This window comes from Hyperoodon ampullatus (genome assembly GCF_949752795.1).
Source record: "Hyperoodon ampullatus genome assembly, chromosome: 6".
NCBI classification, from domain to species: Eukaryota; Metazoa; Chordata; class Mammalia; order Artiodactyla; family Ziphiidae; genus Hyperoodon; species Hyperoodon ampullatus.
Window position 1 is genome coordinate 126757475 of NC_136919.1, and position 17410 is coordinate 126774884.

The following is a 17410-nucleotide window of genomic DNA, read 5'->3' on the forward strand; positions in this document are numbered from 1 at the left end:
TACCACAGTAAAGGATATTTGCTGTATTTTCATATCTTCCATCAGGTTGGAGGCACGTGGCAAGAATGGGTAATTTTCAATTTAAAATATTTATAAATTGTAAAATACTGATTCTGCAAGCTACCAGATTTAATAGAATTAACTTTATGACTGTTTTTTCTTTCTCAAAGAATTTGTAAATGATAGCTCTTTTAAAAAGAATTGATTGAAAATAATTCATTCTCTTTCTCGCTCTCTTTTTTTAGGTTTAGAAAAGTACATGAGGCTTTTAGAGAAAATGTCACAGTTGATTTTGGATCAAATGGCAAAAGCTGAGTGAGTGTTGTAGTAGTAAATCAAGAGATATAAACTTCTACATCTTATTCCCTGTGTATCGGATTGGCCTTAAAGCGATTATCCATCTTTCATCTATCTATCATCTACCGTCTATCTATTATCTATCTATCCATTCATCCTTCCATCTATCCATATTTCTAATCTATTTATCATTTATCTTAGTATACGTATTATAGTATTTTATATATATATATGAGATTGTTGAACACAGAACTTTTAGAGCTGTTTGATGGTCAGTGGAAACAGTCTTCTCTTGCTTTATTGTCCATAGCTGTCAATGAACCCACTGTTTTATGAAAGGATGAGATTTTTTTTTCCCGTATTTGAGAGCACTTATTCAATCTTTTCGAAATCATGCTTACAATTTCCATGTATTATTTTTTTAAACATCTTTATTGGAGTATAATTGCTTTACAATGGTGTGTTAGTTTCTGCTTTATAACAAAGTGAATCAGCTATACATATACATATGTCCCCACATCTCTTCCCTCTTGCGTCTCCCTCCCTCCCACCCTCCCTTTCCCACCCCTCTAGGTGGTCACAGAGCACCTAGCTGATCTCCCTGTGCTATGTGGCTACTTCCCACTAGCTATCTATTTTAGTTTGGTATTGTATATATGTCCACGCCACTCTCTCACTTTGTCCCAGCTTACCCTTCCCCCACCCTGTATCCTCAAGTCCATTCTCTAGTAGGTCTGTGTCTTTTTTTTTTTAGTTTCTGCTTTATAACAAAGTGAGTCAGTCATACATATACATCTGTTCCCATATCCTTTCCCTCCTGTGTCTCCCTCCCTACCACCCTCCCTATCCCACCCCTCCAGGCGGTCACAAAGCACCGAGCTGATCTCCCTGTGCTATGTGGCTGCTTCCCACTATCTATCTACCTTACGTTTGGTAGTGTATATATGTCCATGCCTCTCTCTCGCTTTGTCACAGCTTACCCTTCCCCCTCCCCATATCCTCAAGTCTATTCTCAAGTAGGTCTGTGTCTTTATTCCCGTCTTTCCCCTAGGTTCTTCATGACTTTTTTTTTTGTTTCCATATATATGTGTTAGCATACGGTATTTGTTTTTCTCTGACTTACTTCACTCTGTATGACAGACTCTAGGTCCATCCATCTCACTACAAATAACTCAATTTCGTTTCTTTTTATGGCTGAGTAATATTCTATTGTATGTATGTGCCACATCTTCTTTAGAAAGGATGAGATTGATGAAGCAGGAAGGTCTATATTCAGATATAGGTGTTCAGTCCCTGAGTCCAGCCCACATTTTGGCCTTAGATAAAGTGCTCTTTTTTTGAGCCTCAGTTTCCTTCCCTGTTGAGCGGAGGTGATGCTGATTCTTCCTGTGAAGGACACTCATGCGTGCGGGTGTCTTTGGCAAGTCAGTGTAGAGACCAACATGAAAGACTTACTCAGTAAATCAAGCTCTTGATGATAATGATGATGAAGATAATGATGATAATAAAGCTGCTGCCTTTTGGGCCTGATTTCATCTTCGTGTAATTTTTCATTTTCACTGTTTGTATTTTAGTTATGACAGTCTCTTCAATGATTTTGTTGAGTCTGAGTTTTTTCTGATTGATGGAGACTCACTGCTGATGACACACGTCTGTGAGAAATCCTTGCGGCCTGAACAGGGCCTGCACTTCTTCTACCTGGTTGAACGCTACCTTGTGGATCTAATTAGTAAAGGAGGACAGTTTGCCGTTGTTTTCTTCAAGGTAACGTGTGACAGTTGGGTTCTTTTCTATGATTTGAGAACTAAGACTACAATGACATTGTTCTATAAGTAGTTTCTTTTTTTCTTATTTCAAAGTGAAGTAGATCTATAAAAATTCAGCAAATTTAAAGGGAAGAACAGAAAAAAAAAGTGACCCATAATCCCAGCATTCAGAAATGACTACACTGAGGCTTATGATTATTATTTTTATTGGGGTGTAGTTGTTGTACAATGTTGTGTTAGTTTCTGCTGTACAGCACAGTGGAGTCGAGTTCCCTGTGCTATACAGCAGGTTCTCATTAGTTCTCTATTTTATACGTACTAGTGTATATGTATCAATCCCAATTCCCCAATTCTTCCCACTCCCCCCTTCCCACCTTGGTGTCCATACGTTTGTTTCTATTTCTTTGTCTCTATTTCCGTCTTGCAAACCGGTTCGTCGGTACCATTTTTCTAGATTCCACATATATGCGTTAACATACGATATTTGTTTTTCTCTTTCTGACTTACTTCACTCTGTAGGACAGTCTCTACGTCCATCCACGTCTCTACAGATGACCCAGTTCAAAAAGAAACATGCACCCCAGTGTTCATTGCAGCACTATTTACAATAGCCAGGTCAACGTAAATGTCCGTCACAGACGAATGGAGAAAGAAGATGTGGTCCATATATACAATGGAATATCACTCAGCCATAAAAAGGAATGAAACTGGGTCATTTGTAGAGGATTATTTTTTATTTGCCCTCATGGAGCTTTCCTGTGAGGACACACAGGACCCTGGAGGCGGGGGAGGGCTGTCCTCGGAAGCGGCTGAGCTGATCTCCGGGTTCTAATCTCCCAACTCCAAGTCGGTCCACCTCTGTCTTCAAAACTCAACAGTTTGTGGGGGCTCCCCTGGTGGCACAGTGGTTGAGAGTCTGCCTGCTAATGCGGGGGACGTGGGTTCGAGCCCTGGTCTGGGAGGATCCCACATGCCACGGAGCAACTAGGCCCGTGCGCCACAACGACTGAGCCTGCGCGTCTGGAGCCTGTGCTCCACCAACAAGAGAGGCCGCGCTAGTGAGAGGCCCGCGCGCTGCGATGAAGAGCGGCCCCCGCTTGCCACAACTAGAGAAAGCCCTCGCACAGAAACGAAGACCCAACACAGCAAAAATAAATAAATTAATTAATAAACTCCTACTCCCAACATCTAAAAAAAAAAAAAAAAAAAAACAGTTTGTTTGAGCCCAGAGGTGGATCAAACTCACCAATGTTGCTTCGTTCTTATTTGCTCTGCAGTAAATACATCCAAGGGAAGATACTTGGTCTTCCTGTTTTTGAATGTGCATATAACTAATGAAATTTCAGCAGTTTCAAATACATGTATGTATCATACCACCACCTCCTCCTCATTCTATCCCTAAAGGTAACCAGTGTGTTATTCCTGGAGGTTTTGGTGCATGTCTGTTCAGTTCTTTTGTGATCTGTATTATCGTTAGATATTTGAACATTGCTGACTGCCTGCAAGCAATGCATGAATTGTGGGCTTTTGATAAAAACCGGGGCTACTTCCGGATGACCTGGGATTGTCCCTGCAGAGTGATCCACCCCAGCTTTCCCTGTGGATGATTTATAGCTACCATTTGTTTTTCCATATTTTTCTTTCCTTTTTCTTTTTGAAGTGAGATTGGAGAGGAGAAGAATTAGAATGGGGAGGGAAAGTGTGATGTATTTAAACCCAAATTGTGATTTGTGGCCTGTGTTTGCAGAATGACAGTCAAGGATCAAGGGTCTATGTTCTGACTATAAGACAGATTACAACTGTGTTGGAGCCTATTCCTTTAATGACTGTCATGGTATGTGTTAACCAAGAAAACTAGTAGACAGCTAAATGATGATTTCAAAATTGTCTACCCCACAGGATGCTGAGCATGCATACAACGACATCCCTGAATTTCTTCCTCTGAGAAAGGCATTAATTCTCCACCTTCAGCATAATACCAATATTGATGTTCGAACAGACTTTTCTGGGTGCTTCTCACAAGAGTGGAAAACTTTCTTGGAAGACAGTTACCCATATTTTCTGATCGTTGCCGATGAAAGCCTGAGCCATCTACAAGAACACCTTTTCAACTTTTTAATCATTCAGTCCTGGGCAATGAACGTCAATGCCGTGCTCTTCTCGGGCCAAGCATCCGATGTCCTTCGACTTTACGCGTACTTTATGCCGAGCAAGTACAAAAACCAGATGATTTTCCGGAAGGTAGTATGCACCTAAAAGACAAACTTTTAGAATTTCACGAAGTTTTCTACATTACTTGACTCAGTTTTATTTCTACCTCTTTTATGGAAATTATCATAGGTTTAACAGAGAGGTATAGAAAAATAGAAATGATAATAAAGCAAAAATGCAGTCATTTATTGGGCAGTTGTCATAACAGTAGTGCTTGGTACTTCCCATGGGTCATTTTATTTAACCTTCACAATGACCCTGTGAGGGAGGTGTGAGTGTTGTCTGTGTTTTGCAGATGATGAAATAGATACTTGAACAAATAATCTGCCCATTGTCAATTCCAAATCCAGTAATACAGCCTGGATTTTAAGAGAGGCAGCCTGACCCCAGCCCTTCTGTGCTTAAGTGTGGCATGGGGTTCCACCTCCACTTAGGAAGGCCAGACATGCATCCACATACTAGTGAAATGATGGTGAATATGGTAGCTTTTCAGGAGAAAACAATGGAGAAAGTTGATGAAATGCAATTTTTAAAAAAATTTAAAAAATATTTTGGCCGTACTGCATGGCGCATAGGATCTCGGCTCCCCTACCAGGGATCCAGCCTGTGCCCCCTGCATCGGAAGCACGGAGTCTTAATCACTGGACCGCCAGGGAGGTCCCTGAAATAAAATTATTTCTTAACATTATATCATTAATAGAATTTTTAAACTATTTAGAGTCTTAATCCTGTGATCTTATTATTTTGCTGTGTTGGTATAATCGGTAATGACTGTCTTGAACGTTTGGGAGTTCAAAAATGCTCACCAATTTTAGAAATAAATATGGTTTCTGTCTAATTTTTACTACTTATAGTGAATTTAGAATGTGAAGACAATTCTATGTATCATCAAAATGATTTTTGTGTCAGTTAACATTTTCACTTTTTTGAGTTTAGGGTCACACCCCTCGTGGCACTGCCAACATCTGGATGGTTATCACAAAATCCAATAAGATAGTTTACTTTGCTTTCATTAGAACTTCAGTCATTAAACTATTTCCAACTCTGGTTGCCTGCTGTGAGTAGAAACAGCCTTGTGTGTGTGTTTTTTTTTTTTGTTGTTGTTGTTGTTGCGGTACACGGGCCTCGCACCGCTGTGGCCTCTCCCGTTGCGGAGCACAGGCTCCGGACGCGCAGGCTCAGCGGCCATGGCTCACTGGCCCAGCCGCTCCGCGGCATGTGGGATCCTCCCGGACCGGGGCACGAACCTGTGTCCCCTGCATTGGCAGGCGGACTCTCAACCACTGTGCCACCAGGGAAGTCCCTGTGTTTTTTTTTTAATTAAAAAATTATTTTTTATAGTGACAGGAGGTCCTGTAATCCGTTCATTTCATTTTTTAAATTCTTTTAGAGCAATTTCTGAATCTGTGTTTGAAGAGTCCCTACAAACTTCCTTACCAGTCTTTCCTCAAGAAAAACATTTTTTAATGGAGGATTTTATTTCTGGTAAAATAACTTATTTCCTAGCTTATTGAACACTCACCTTAAAGAGGTGGTTTCACTGATCAATTTGAGGACTATGTGAAATGTGTATAAAAATGCCATGCATGTTGATAATGGCTGTTGCTGGATGATCATTACCTGGGGAAGGCTGTTATGCTATTCTCTCTGTGTCTATTTGAATTTTTTTCTAATAAAATCTAGTGCATTAAATGGGTAAATTGTTTCTTTTTGAGATATTGAAAATGTTCTAAAATTAGATTATGGCAATGGTTGTGCAACTCTGTAAATTTACCAAAAGCCATTGAATTGTACCCTTAAAGTGAGTGGATTTTGTGTCATGTTAATTATACCTTCATGAAGTTGTTAAAAAATAAAATGGACCTAGACAAAAATTAATTTGGCGAAGACAGCATAGTGCTCTTTGGCAGGCTTTAAAAGCATTGTTGATGATCTGTAATTACATTAGTGTATTTTTTTCTTTTTACTTAGAAATATATTGTAACAATATTATCTTCAATATATGACTTTCTTTAGTTGGAAAGTAATGTGATATATTATTCATGACGATTTATGTGACTTGCCTTCCTTTTGCAGAATGAAAAGAGCTTTGAGAATGCTTATAAAACCCTGATTAAGCAATTGGAGGAATGTAGAGTTTTAGCATTAGGACGTCTTTTTGGAAATTTAAAATGGAAAAATATGATGGAAGAGGTACTGAAACTTTTAAAAAACTTTTTATTCGATTGAATTGTTTAATTACTAAAAAAAATTCAAACATAGTTCAGAGTTCTCATATACCTCTCACCCAGCTTCCTCCCCCATTGTTAACATCTGATGTAACCAAGGTACGTTTGTCAAACTAGGAAATTAATATCACTATAATAATATTAACAGACAAACATATTAATAACAGACTTTAATACACCACTTTTTCCGATTATCAGAAAAATTATTCACAAATTTTATTTTTACTGGATGCCTAATATTTCTCTAATGCTGAACATTTAAATTGTTTGAAAATTGGCTTTAACAGATAACTTTGTGATGAACATCTTGGAGCATAAATCTTGGTACACATTTTGTAAAACTTACCTAACCTACATACCTAGAACTTGCATAGTCAATCAGAAAGTATCAGCATACATAATGATAATCATATGTATTGCCAAATAGCTTTGCAGTAACTCTGTGCCTATGTATATTCTGATTTGCAAATATAAGAGAAATGACATGTCACATGATTTCCAGTGCTATTATCCTTAAAATATACTTTGCTAATTTGAAAGTAAAAATATGCTATCTAATTGTCCTTTTTGGTACTAAAATGGTTGAACACTTTTATTAATATTTGTATTTTGTGAATTGTCTGCTCATCTCTTATTAAAGGCTTAGATGTTTTGTTGATTTATAGGAGCTCTTTACATATTTAAACTTGTAATAATTTCATTGAAATACTTATTATTTTCCCATTTTGAATTTTGTTTCTTCCTTTAGACAGAAATGTTTATAGTTCTGTGTAGTCATATCTGTTTTTCTCTTCTGTATTAGTTCTTCTAGTAAGATCACTTATGATTGAAAATATTTTTCTAAATATCACGACATTTTACAATTTCCTTCTGTGACAGGCATGTGAAACTATTTCTCTGCTAAAGCAACTGTGGCCGGAAGGATCTGACATTCGGCAAGTTCTTTGTGTTACTTCGTGCTCCTTGTCTTTGAGTTTATACCATCACTTTTTAGAAAACAGATCGAAGACCACTGATGCTCAGAAAGCTAACATCCAACAGGTATGATAGGTTTACCGTGAAACACCAGCGAAATTTTATTTATTTGATTTTATTGAAACATCTATTGTGCTGTTAGATGGGTTGGTGTTCTACTCACAGATGTTTCCCTTAGTACATTTTTAGTCAAATGTGTCCAATCCTCCAGAGGAAGATAAGAAAGTGGCCCTTGGTGAGAGTTTACCCCCTTATGATGTTCTGGGCTCCTTCATGCCTTGTGCCATTAAGTCTTCACGACAGCAGTTGAAGGGAGGTGCTGTGATTCTTTCTGAGGCTCAGAGAGTCCAGGGAACATTTGTCAAACCCAAGGATGAAATACAGTGTGGATTGAAACCAGGTCTGTCTGTCTGATCCAAGCTCCCCTCTGTCTGCTGCCTTGTGCAGGGACCTTCCTGCTGTCCTGGCTGGACAGATGCTAAAGCCACAACTTCTGTAGGGCTGACAGAGGCCATTGAGACTCTGTTGACTGGTGTGGGTTTGTTCTCCAACCAACCAGCCATCCCTGTGTGTCTGCACATGTGCACGCGTGCACTCAGACACACACATGTACACGTACTGTGTTGTTTACACCCTGAGTGCTGGGGAACTCCTGGTTGAAGATTCTTATGAAAGAGAAATGCAGTTTGTTCTCTTTCTTTCATAGTTTCAGAAATGAACAGGGCTCATCATCTTTCTCCTGCGTCCTTTAGATCTGCTTGAATAGTGTCTTTGCAAAATAACGTAGATGGCTAGGCATGCCATTTTAAATGATCACAAAAGTGATACTAAACCACTTTTCTCTCTGGGGCTTCTCATCATTGGACCCCGTCTGGCCCTGTGGAGGCACACTGAATGAGCCTCAGTCTGGTTCCAGTGACAGCCCTGCAAACATTGTCTCATCAGGTTAAATATGCCCACTTCTTTACCCTATTTCCACTTGGGTATGTTTTCAGATTGTACCAGTTTCCTCACCATGGTAGTTTTCAATATAACCTTTAAAATAGGACGCCTGGGAGAGAAGATATGGAGCATTTCACGTGTGGCCCTGCCCTGCAGAATCCTGTGAGCTCCTGACTTCATGCGCTGCTGTGTCAGCTCATGTGAAGTTGGGCTCAACTAAGAACACAGGAAGTTGCTTTATGTAAACTGCTACTAAGCTGGTGCTTCCCTGTCCCTCTTACCCAACGTGTGTGTTATGTGAAGAAAAGAACTTCTGCAAACATGCAGAGTGAACAGCGTAAGAGCGCGTGGTTCCTGCCCACCGAGGCGCCCAGGCAGCAGGCGGTGTCCTGGCCGCGGTCCCCTGACCCACCTTCTTTATTTGATGCAGGGGGAGAGGAGCTGCCTCACCCTGGAGGGGGTGACAGATTGGTGTAGACTGCACTGTCTCAGCGTGGCATTTCTCCTCCACTTACCTCTTTCCCAAAGAGCATGTACCAGATTCATCACTTCCCACTGGATTGAGGACGTTCAGACTTTCTTAACAATGGTAAGTATACCCTTGATTAGTTTGTTTTTTTGTTTCAGTTGTTAGATGTAGAAAAACCACAATGACCTTCAAAAACAGATTTGTATGGGAACAATGGCAGCCCTTTGGCGGCTTTAAAGGTGTAAAGGCCTAAATAAGTCACTTCCCAATTTCAATAACTCTGGGGGGTAAAAACCAACAGCTTGGTGTGTCTTCAGCCTGAGGGGATGTATCATAGCCCCCCTTCTGGTCTGTGTTAAGATCAGGATTTTGTGCCATCAACTATAAGAGATGGCTTCTGTCATGTTCTGTTCTTGAGCGTAGTTGAAGAAATCAGTGTAATAGTTGATTATCTTCATCCATTCTAGAGGACATTTAGAGGAAATTTGTAAACTTTAAAAAAATAGCAAAAGCAAAAGAAAATCTTACCCAGAGGCCCACCACTCAAGTCAATTCTGATAACTATTAATATTTTGGTTTATTCTGTTTTAAATGCAGAGACCTTTTTTTCTGTTATTTGTTATTGTTTCTAACACTGGAATTATATATACATATATATATATATATATATAATTTTTTTCTTTTCACATATTTTTCTATTTTCTTCCACACTCTTGATTAGCTCATTTTGTAGTGGCCGCTGGCTATTTTTTTCTTTTTTTTTTTTTGTGGTACACGGGCCTCTCACTGCTGTGGCCTCTCCCGTTGCGGAGCACAGGCTCCGGATGCGCAGGCTCAGCGGCCTTGGCTCACGGGCCCAGCTGCTCCACGGCATGTGGGATCCTCCCGGACCGGGGCACGAACCCATGTCCCCTGCATCGGCAGGCGGACTCTCAACCACTGCGCCACCAGGGAAGCCCAGCTTTTTTTTTTTTTTTTTTTAATGTGAAAGAAGTTTAAGAAACATATGAAAGTTTAAGGTAATGTATGCAGCTTGCCTGCATTCCACTTCTAGTGGAACACTTCTACTGTTAAAGTTCCACATCCACGTTTGGAGAGCCTGGGTGTGTTATCGTGTGTGGAGCAGAGAAGCCTCCGTTTTTCCCTCTCAACCCAACTCCCCAAACTCGAACGCTGACTTGTGCGCTGCGGTTGCTGGAGTCGTGTCTGCCCTGCTCTGAGCTCAGTGCTGCTGCTGAAGACATTCTGCCTGTGACAGGCGGGAACACAGCTGCCCAGGAATGTAGGTGGATGGGGATCTTTGCGAAGGATCTCCTAAACAATCAAATGCTCTTTTTTTAAATGCTGTTTTGACCTGAAAGTAACACTGGAAGCATTAAACCCTGAGGAAAGAACTGAGAGAGGCACATTTGAAAGCAGAAGTATTTCTCTAGTCCCGTATCTGTGGAAGAAAAGTTGTAAGAGTCAAGTACGGATTTCTGTTACTGGGAATGAGGACTATGCTGAATCATTCTTGGTCAGCCTGATTTTATTTTAACTTTAATCTTTCAAGGTGTGACGCCTTCATTATGACGCAGCCTGGAAGGGCTCACATCCATAAGAACGGGAAGAGCCCAGCCCACTTGCCTTTCAGTTGGATTATTGAGATGTTTGAAGTATTCTAGGTTCTTGCTAATGTAAAAATTGTCACTGACTTGGTTTTTATTTCCAATTTCAGAAAAAGTGGTGTGAATACTTCATCCTAAGTAATACAGACGTTTTTGAATTTTGGAATCTGAATTTAACTCACCTTTCCGACTTAAGTGATGAGCTTTTATTGAAGAATATAGCCTTTTACTATGAAAATGAAAGTGTTCAAGGTACCACCCTAGTATGTTATAATAATTATGCCTTTACCCAGAGATAAACATTATAAAGGATTTAAAGCTTCAAAATTGTTTTCCTATACTTGCAACATATAGCAGTCATTTTCTTTCAGATATTTATTTATGAATGTGTATAAGTTTTACTTAGTTGCAATCAGAGTGAATGTTGTATTTTAAAATATTTTTACCTTAATATTACTCCACAAGTATTTTTGGAAAACATACATCTTTGGGAACTTGGCGTTTCTAGATAATTTTAACAGGTGAATTTTTCAGTTTAATATATGCAGAACATTTTTCAGAATATTTACTCTAATTAATGTAATCATGTACTACTATTAGATATTTAGGGAATTTTAAGTTTTTCCAAAGATAAAGCTGATTTATATATTTGTTGTACATAATTAATTTTTCTTTCTTTGAATAATTTTATTAGAAGAAATCTTCTGCTGTTTATTCGTAGTCAAAGAAAAATAAAAGACATTTTAAGAGAACTATAACTGATTGAGCATTATTGAAGCTTCTTTGACCTCTAAGATTTGGTTCCTACATATTACAAGTGTTAGAATGAGTTAGCTACAAATAAATTTAGCAATCCTCTACAAACTTTCTCATTTTTGAAAAATCATAGTTTTATTGTTTTATTGATTATGAAGCTATGTGTGACATAGCATTTTTTATTACCTTGAAGAATAGTTAGATATTCACCATCTGTTATTGTTAGTTAAGACAGTTACAATGTTAATAGTTATCAAATAGGGAAACAGGATAAACTTTAAAGTCTCCAGTCCCACAGTCAGCACTAGGGACCGTTTGGCTGTAGGTTCAGTGTGGCAGTCACAGAAAATTTCACTGTTTGACAAGTATTTCAGAGCTCTGTGAATTTAGTCAAAATGTGTGCTTCTGTGTATGTGTGAATGACTTTCAGTGTTTACTACTTTGAACTCATGTAGGGCTACATCTGAATTTGGGAAATGTCATTACGAAAGATTATGAACATCTCTGGGATACTGTATCAAAGTTGGTCACAAAGTTTGATGTTGGAAAGCCATTTCCTCTGAGAACAAAACAATTTCCCTTTCTTAAAAAGGATCCATCACCAATCAGAGGTAATAAATCTCTAAATTAATTTGAAATAAAAGCATCGTTCCTCTGAAAATGTTTTGAAAGCACCAGTAACTAAATGTTGCAAGTATAAATAATTTTCGGGTACTATGCATTTAAAATGACCTATACTGTCATATCCTTGGGGTGATAATACTTTGAGTATAATTTTGAACAGTGATATGTTTTCCTTGTAACTAATGTTGTTGCCAATTTTTAAGAAAGCCAGATATATGTGACTTCCATTTCTATCAATCTGAAGTGTAGATCAAGTGAAAAATCTCTTGTGCGTAATGATGGAAATGTTAGATAAGAGACACCAGACATCTTTTTACAAAATCGTAAGTAAGCTTGAAACAATAGGAGGGAAATTCCAGGAGCCAAACATGAAGGGAGAGACTGATCTCTGGGTCACTCTGAGAATTTCTAATTGTAGGTCTGCCCTCCTAAGAATCTGGGTTTCAGTGCACTCAGTCAGCAGAGTCAAGACAACTCTAAGCCGGAAAATAACCTTAAAGCGATCAAAGGAATCTGGTGTGTTCTCTGTAGAGGAACATCATCATATACCCTGGTTTTACAGGGCTTCTCTGCCACATACGAGTGCACATGCAAATTTATAAACAGCAGAGAAATAAGCCCCCAGACAAACAGTAAGCTGCAAAACGAGAACTCTTTTAAGTATTTCAGATTTTGTAATTATCAAAAGTAGAATATACTATATGTGTGTTTAAAAATGCTTGAAGAAATAAAATATGAAATTTGAAACATGAAAAAATAACAGAATGATAGAAAACATCTTCACATTTTAAAATAATCAAAGTTGTAGAAATGAAAATACTGTCAGTGGATAGGTTCAAAAGCTGATTGGATTTGGCTAAAGCGCGAATTTGTGAGCTAGAAATAAATCAAAAGAACTACAGGTACAATAATGATGAACACATTACATACCTTAAATTTACACAGGGTTATATGTCAATTATATCTCAAGCTGGAGAAATTTTCAAAGAACCGAAAAACAAACAAAAGAAATAGAGATTAAAAAAATGATAAAATACATGTTAAAAGACATGGAAGACAGAATGAAGCTGTCTAACCTTTCATTCATTTGGAGATTTGGAAGGAGAGGCCAAGCCAGTGTAGATTGGGCCGTATTTGACGAGACCGTGGCTGGAGTTTGCCTGGATGATGAAAGACAGGGATTTGCACACTCAGGGCATATGATGAGTCCTGAGTGGGACAAAGCAACCGTATGCACATGCACACTCACAAATACACACACTAGGCACAATGCAGTGGGATTAGAGAATGTAAAAATAAATATCTTAAAAGGACCAGAGTTACTTACAAAGGAATAAAAATTAGTCTCTAATAATAGACTTTCCCAAATATCATGATAGAAGTCAGAACATAATGAAATCATATGTTATTCTTAAAATACAGTTTTAAGAAATGAGTAGCTTGGACATTTTTCAAAATACAAATGCTGATTTATCCATCATCCTGTCATCACTGGAGACATTTCTATATCATGAATTTCAGGAAGAATAAAATGACCCTGGATGGAAAGTGACAAGCTAAGGGGGGTTGGGGACGTATCGATACAAGTGTATTTTTCAGAGTACAGGGGAAGAATATATATCGATACAAGTGTATTTTTCAGAGTAAAGGGGAAGAATATATATCCCCTTTCATTATGTCAGAATGAGTTTCACCAGACAAAGACGCTTGAGAACAAGGAGTTTACTGTTCCCAGGAAGATCCAATAAGGGAGTGCTTAGGTAATACCAGGAAGAAAACACAGTCGGTGCAGGCCGTGTTAATGCGTAGGTTTCCACGTGGGCAACTACAGGTGAGTTTTACTGGGAATCCTAGAACTGTGTGCAAACCACTTTGGAGATGTCTTACCCCAAGAGCAAGGTAGCTGGGGTATTTACCTTGTGACTTCCGTCAAGTCTTGGGGGGCATGAAGCTCTTAGGACTCTGGCTGCACCCAAGGCTGTAAGAAGAAAGTGCTCGGGGAGAGTTGTGGGAACTCATAGGAAGGTTTCAGGCAAACACGGGAACGGTGAACGTCAAGGAAATAACGAGCAGAGCAACTGCAGCTCACCTGGAATTATGAACCAGACACTGGATAAAGGGGCATTTGTTAGCCAGCTATTGTATATGCGATCAATATGTGACGTGTGATACCCATCTGTCATGTGTAGGTGTACATGGGCATGAGCTCAAGGAGGATGTAAGGGAAGACTAATGATATCACATAATGTCATTGACATCTGTATTTTCCCCCTACTTGTTTATTTTTATAAAAGTATATATGTAAGAGATTTCTGAGTGAGACTTCCATATTTAAATTCCTTGTCTCATAATAGGAAATAAGAAAAGGAACAAACATTTGAAATAGGAAACATAGGTGTTTTTCTGTCTGTCAGTGTATATCTGTCCATCCATCCATCCATCTGTCTATCTATCCTTCTATCTACCTACCTACATGCCTAAATGCTGCCTACTTCTTTATATTCTCCCGTGTTCCAGAATGTTTTAATGGGGAAAATAGCTTTATGGGAAGGGCTAGAATTGATTAATGTAAATAAATAAGATCAATGAAACATGTTTTTTTAAATGTGAAATTTTAGAAAATGATGTGTAACATTGCTGTATTAAAGTTTCGCATTTGACCTTGTCTTACTACTTTTTTACAGATACCTCCAAGGAAAAGATGGCTAATTTGGGTTTTATTCCAGTGTCATGTCAGGTGGTTGATAAGTTTGCTGGGGACATTTTGAAAGATTTGCCTTTCCTAACGAGGTATGGGGGCCACTGGGTGGAATGGATGAATTACTCATTAAAGCTTTTACACAGTTCGACAGATTATTTATAAAGAGGTTATATTAGATGTAACATGTGTTTGTAACACATAATGAGTTTAGTTTCAAATTTAACAGTGTCTTGTGATCATAACTAGCTTAAAAATCAACATAATTTTAACCTTAGAGTAAAATCATTCCAGCTGTGTGTTTGTAATTAACGAATGAGTGGATGAATATTTGTTGATGTCGATGGCACAAGATATGGGGTGGATTCTGGGTTCTGAAGCCCCAGTAAACTGCTCTTTGGATTCTATCACCCACATTATATCTCGGAAAGAGGAAAGGTGGCTATGATTTTTTTTTTAATTATTAAAAAATGAGATCTATGCTGTGCTATATTTGGAGGCATGCAATTTAAAATGTGCCTATATTTCTTTTCTTCTCATAGCGATGATCCTATTGTAACTTCACTGGTCAAGCAGAAAGAATTTGATGAGCTTGTGCACTGGCATTCCCACAGACCCCTTAGTGATGATTATGACAGGACAAAGGGTCACTTTGATGGTGAGCTCTGCGATTCTGTTGAAATACCTTAAAATCTATTTCACTCTCTGCCTTTTATGTTACAATGAAAAATTATTCTATTTCTTGAATAACAATAACGTACAAGATATGTAGATATATGTCAGTAAAGAGGGTGAGGAAAGAGCCCCACTTTGCTGACCGTCACGTGTACATGGGCACACAGCTGTCTTAGGAGCAAGTGCACAGAGATGGCATTTGTCCCACAAGAGTTAGAAGCTGTTTTAAGCTACGACAGTTTATAGTTTAAGACATCAGTGTGCTCCTTGATGGCAGAAATATTGAGGCTCTAGGCTTTCAAGCAGTTGCAGCTGCTTTCACGTCACCCATAACAAGGGCAGCAGTTTACCCACCTTCACGCTCGGGATGGAGGCTGTGGCACCACTGAGAGCAAGTCAGCCGAGACTGACTTAGGGACCCTTCTCCCCGGCTCATCCCTTGTCTTCTTTTGTCTACCCCATGCTCACCCCCACCCTTCTTCCAGTGGACAGAACTTAGCTTCAAAAGAATCTAAGAGTGGACCTAGTAAGCATGTTCCCACGAAACACTTCCCAGCCTGCTGTTATAAACAACTACTAATATCCTGAAAATACAAGAGAGTTTTTAGATCAATCATTAACATCCTTTGGAGCTGTTTGATTTACATATGTAGATACAGATATAGAAAAATCAGCCTGCTTAACTAGTCCCTTGAAGTGAGTGCTGTAGTTTTCTCTGGGGATGGGAGTAAGTCATACCTTGAGTGTTGGGATTTCCTATGTCATTGGATTTTTCTACAGTGAGTCTTTCTGAGCTGCCAAGTTCTTGGCTCCATGGCCATGGTCTGGAGTAAGGATTTTTCTGTCAAGTGATACAAGAAGCCATGATACCCTAGATGGACATCTTCCTGATTTGGCCTTGACCTTCCCCCTTCTATCTATCTATCTATCTATCTATCTATCTATTTATTTATATTTTTGGCTGCATTGGGTCTTAGTTGCTGCACGCGGGCTTTCTCTAGTTGCGGTGAGCGGGGGCTACTCTTCGTTGTGGTGCACTGGCTTCTCACTGCGGTGGCTTCTCGTTGCAGAGCGTGGGCTTCAGTAGCTGTGGCACGTGGGCTCAGTTGTTGTGGCTCGTGGGCTCTAGAACGCAGGCTCAGTAGTTGTGGTGCATGGGCTTAGTTGCTCCGCGGCATGTGGGATCTTCCCAGACCAGTGCTTGAACCCGTGTCCCCTGCATTGGCAGTGGATTCTCAACCACTGCGCCACCAGGGAAGCCCTACCTTCCTCCTTCTTAACTTCATTCACAGGGCACAAAACAGAAGTAATGCCCATAATCTGTCATCCTTTGTAGCATCCTGATATTCGCTTTGAGAGGTGTACAATGAAAGGGTGTTTTGTTGCTTGCATCCTTTAAATAAAGTAAGGAATCATTCTGTGGACAAGAGATAGTGTGATTTAAGATTCCTTCTTTAACGAAAGTCATCAGCCTAAGTTACTGTTCCAAACTAAAAAGAAAAGTGCACGTGTGTGTGGGATGGTGTGAAGGATTAGTGAGAACGCTGTTGAAAATATGTAGTAGTGTTGCATTTTAAGCCTTTTCTTTTCCAGCAAAATCTAGAGATCCTTATCATCTTAGATCCTTGCAAATGTATCATCGTTTTCAACGATTTTATGGGAAGTCATTAGAATCAGTCTCTTCAAAATTTGTTGTACCTCAAGCTATCAAGCCAAAGAAGAATTTCTGTGAACCCAAGAGCAAGAAGATACAGGTAGGTTATATTCATTCTATCAAATTTTTTCTTACTTTTCATTGTCCTTTATTGTTATTTGTTCAGTCCCTTTGATAGTTGCTTTCCATGCTACGTTTTTAGAAAAGTAAAGGAATGGGAAAGATACTCCATGCAAATGGAAACCAAAAGAAAGCAGGGGTAGCTATACTTATACCATACAAAATAGACTTTAATACAAAGACTGTAATAAGGGAGATAGAACGTCATTATATAATGATAAAGCTGAAAACCTGAAAGCTTTTTCTCTAAGATCAGGAACAAGACAAGGATGCCCAGTCTCACCACTTGTATTCAACGTAGCACTGGAAGTTTTAGCCAGAGCAGTTAGGCAAGTAAAAGAAATAAAAGGCATCCACATTGGAAAGGAAGAAGTAACACTTCCTGTTT

General features: G+C 39.0%; 1 protein-coding gene across 1 annotated transcript in view; it reads left to right on the plus strand.

Annotated features, from left to right (window-relative positions):
• Positions 1-277: 277 nt before the first annotated feature.
• LOC307054208 (putative ATP-dependent RNA helicase DDX60) overlaps positions 278-17410 on the plus strand; it is a gene marked incomplete at its 5' end in the record, with an annotated part of 72175 nt that continues 55042 nt past the window's right edge. The window contains 11 exons of the mRNA XM_079705800.1: positions 278-315; positions 1872-2061; positions 3963-4304; positions 6351-6467; positions 7382-7543; positions 8850-9008; positions 10606-10747; positions 11707-11862; positions 14560-14665; positions 15116-15231; positions 16842-17002. Coding sequence (XP_079561926.1) covers positions 278-315; positions 1872-2061; positions 3963-4304; positions 6351-6467; positions 7382-7543; positions 8850-9008; positions 10606-10747; positions 11707-11862; positions 14560-14665; positions 15116-15231; positions 16842-17002 — 1689 coding nt within the window. The remainder of the gene's footprint in view (positions 316-1871; positions 2062-3962; positions 4305-6350; positions 6468-7381; positions 7544-8849; positions 9009-10605; positions 10748-11706; positions 11863-14559; positions 14666-15115; positions 15232-16841; positions 17003-17410) is intronic.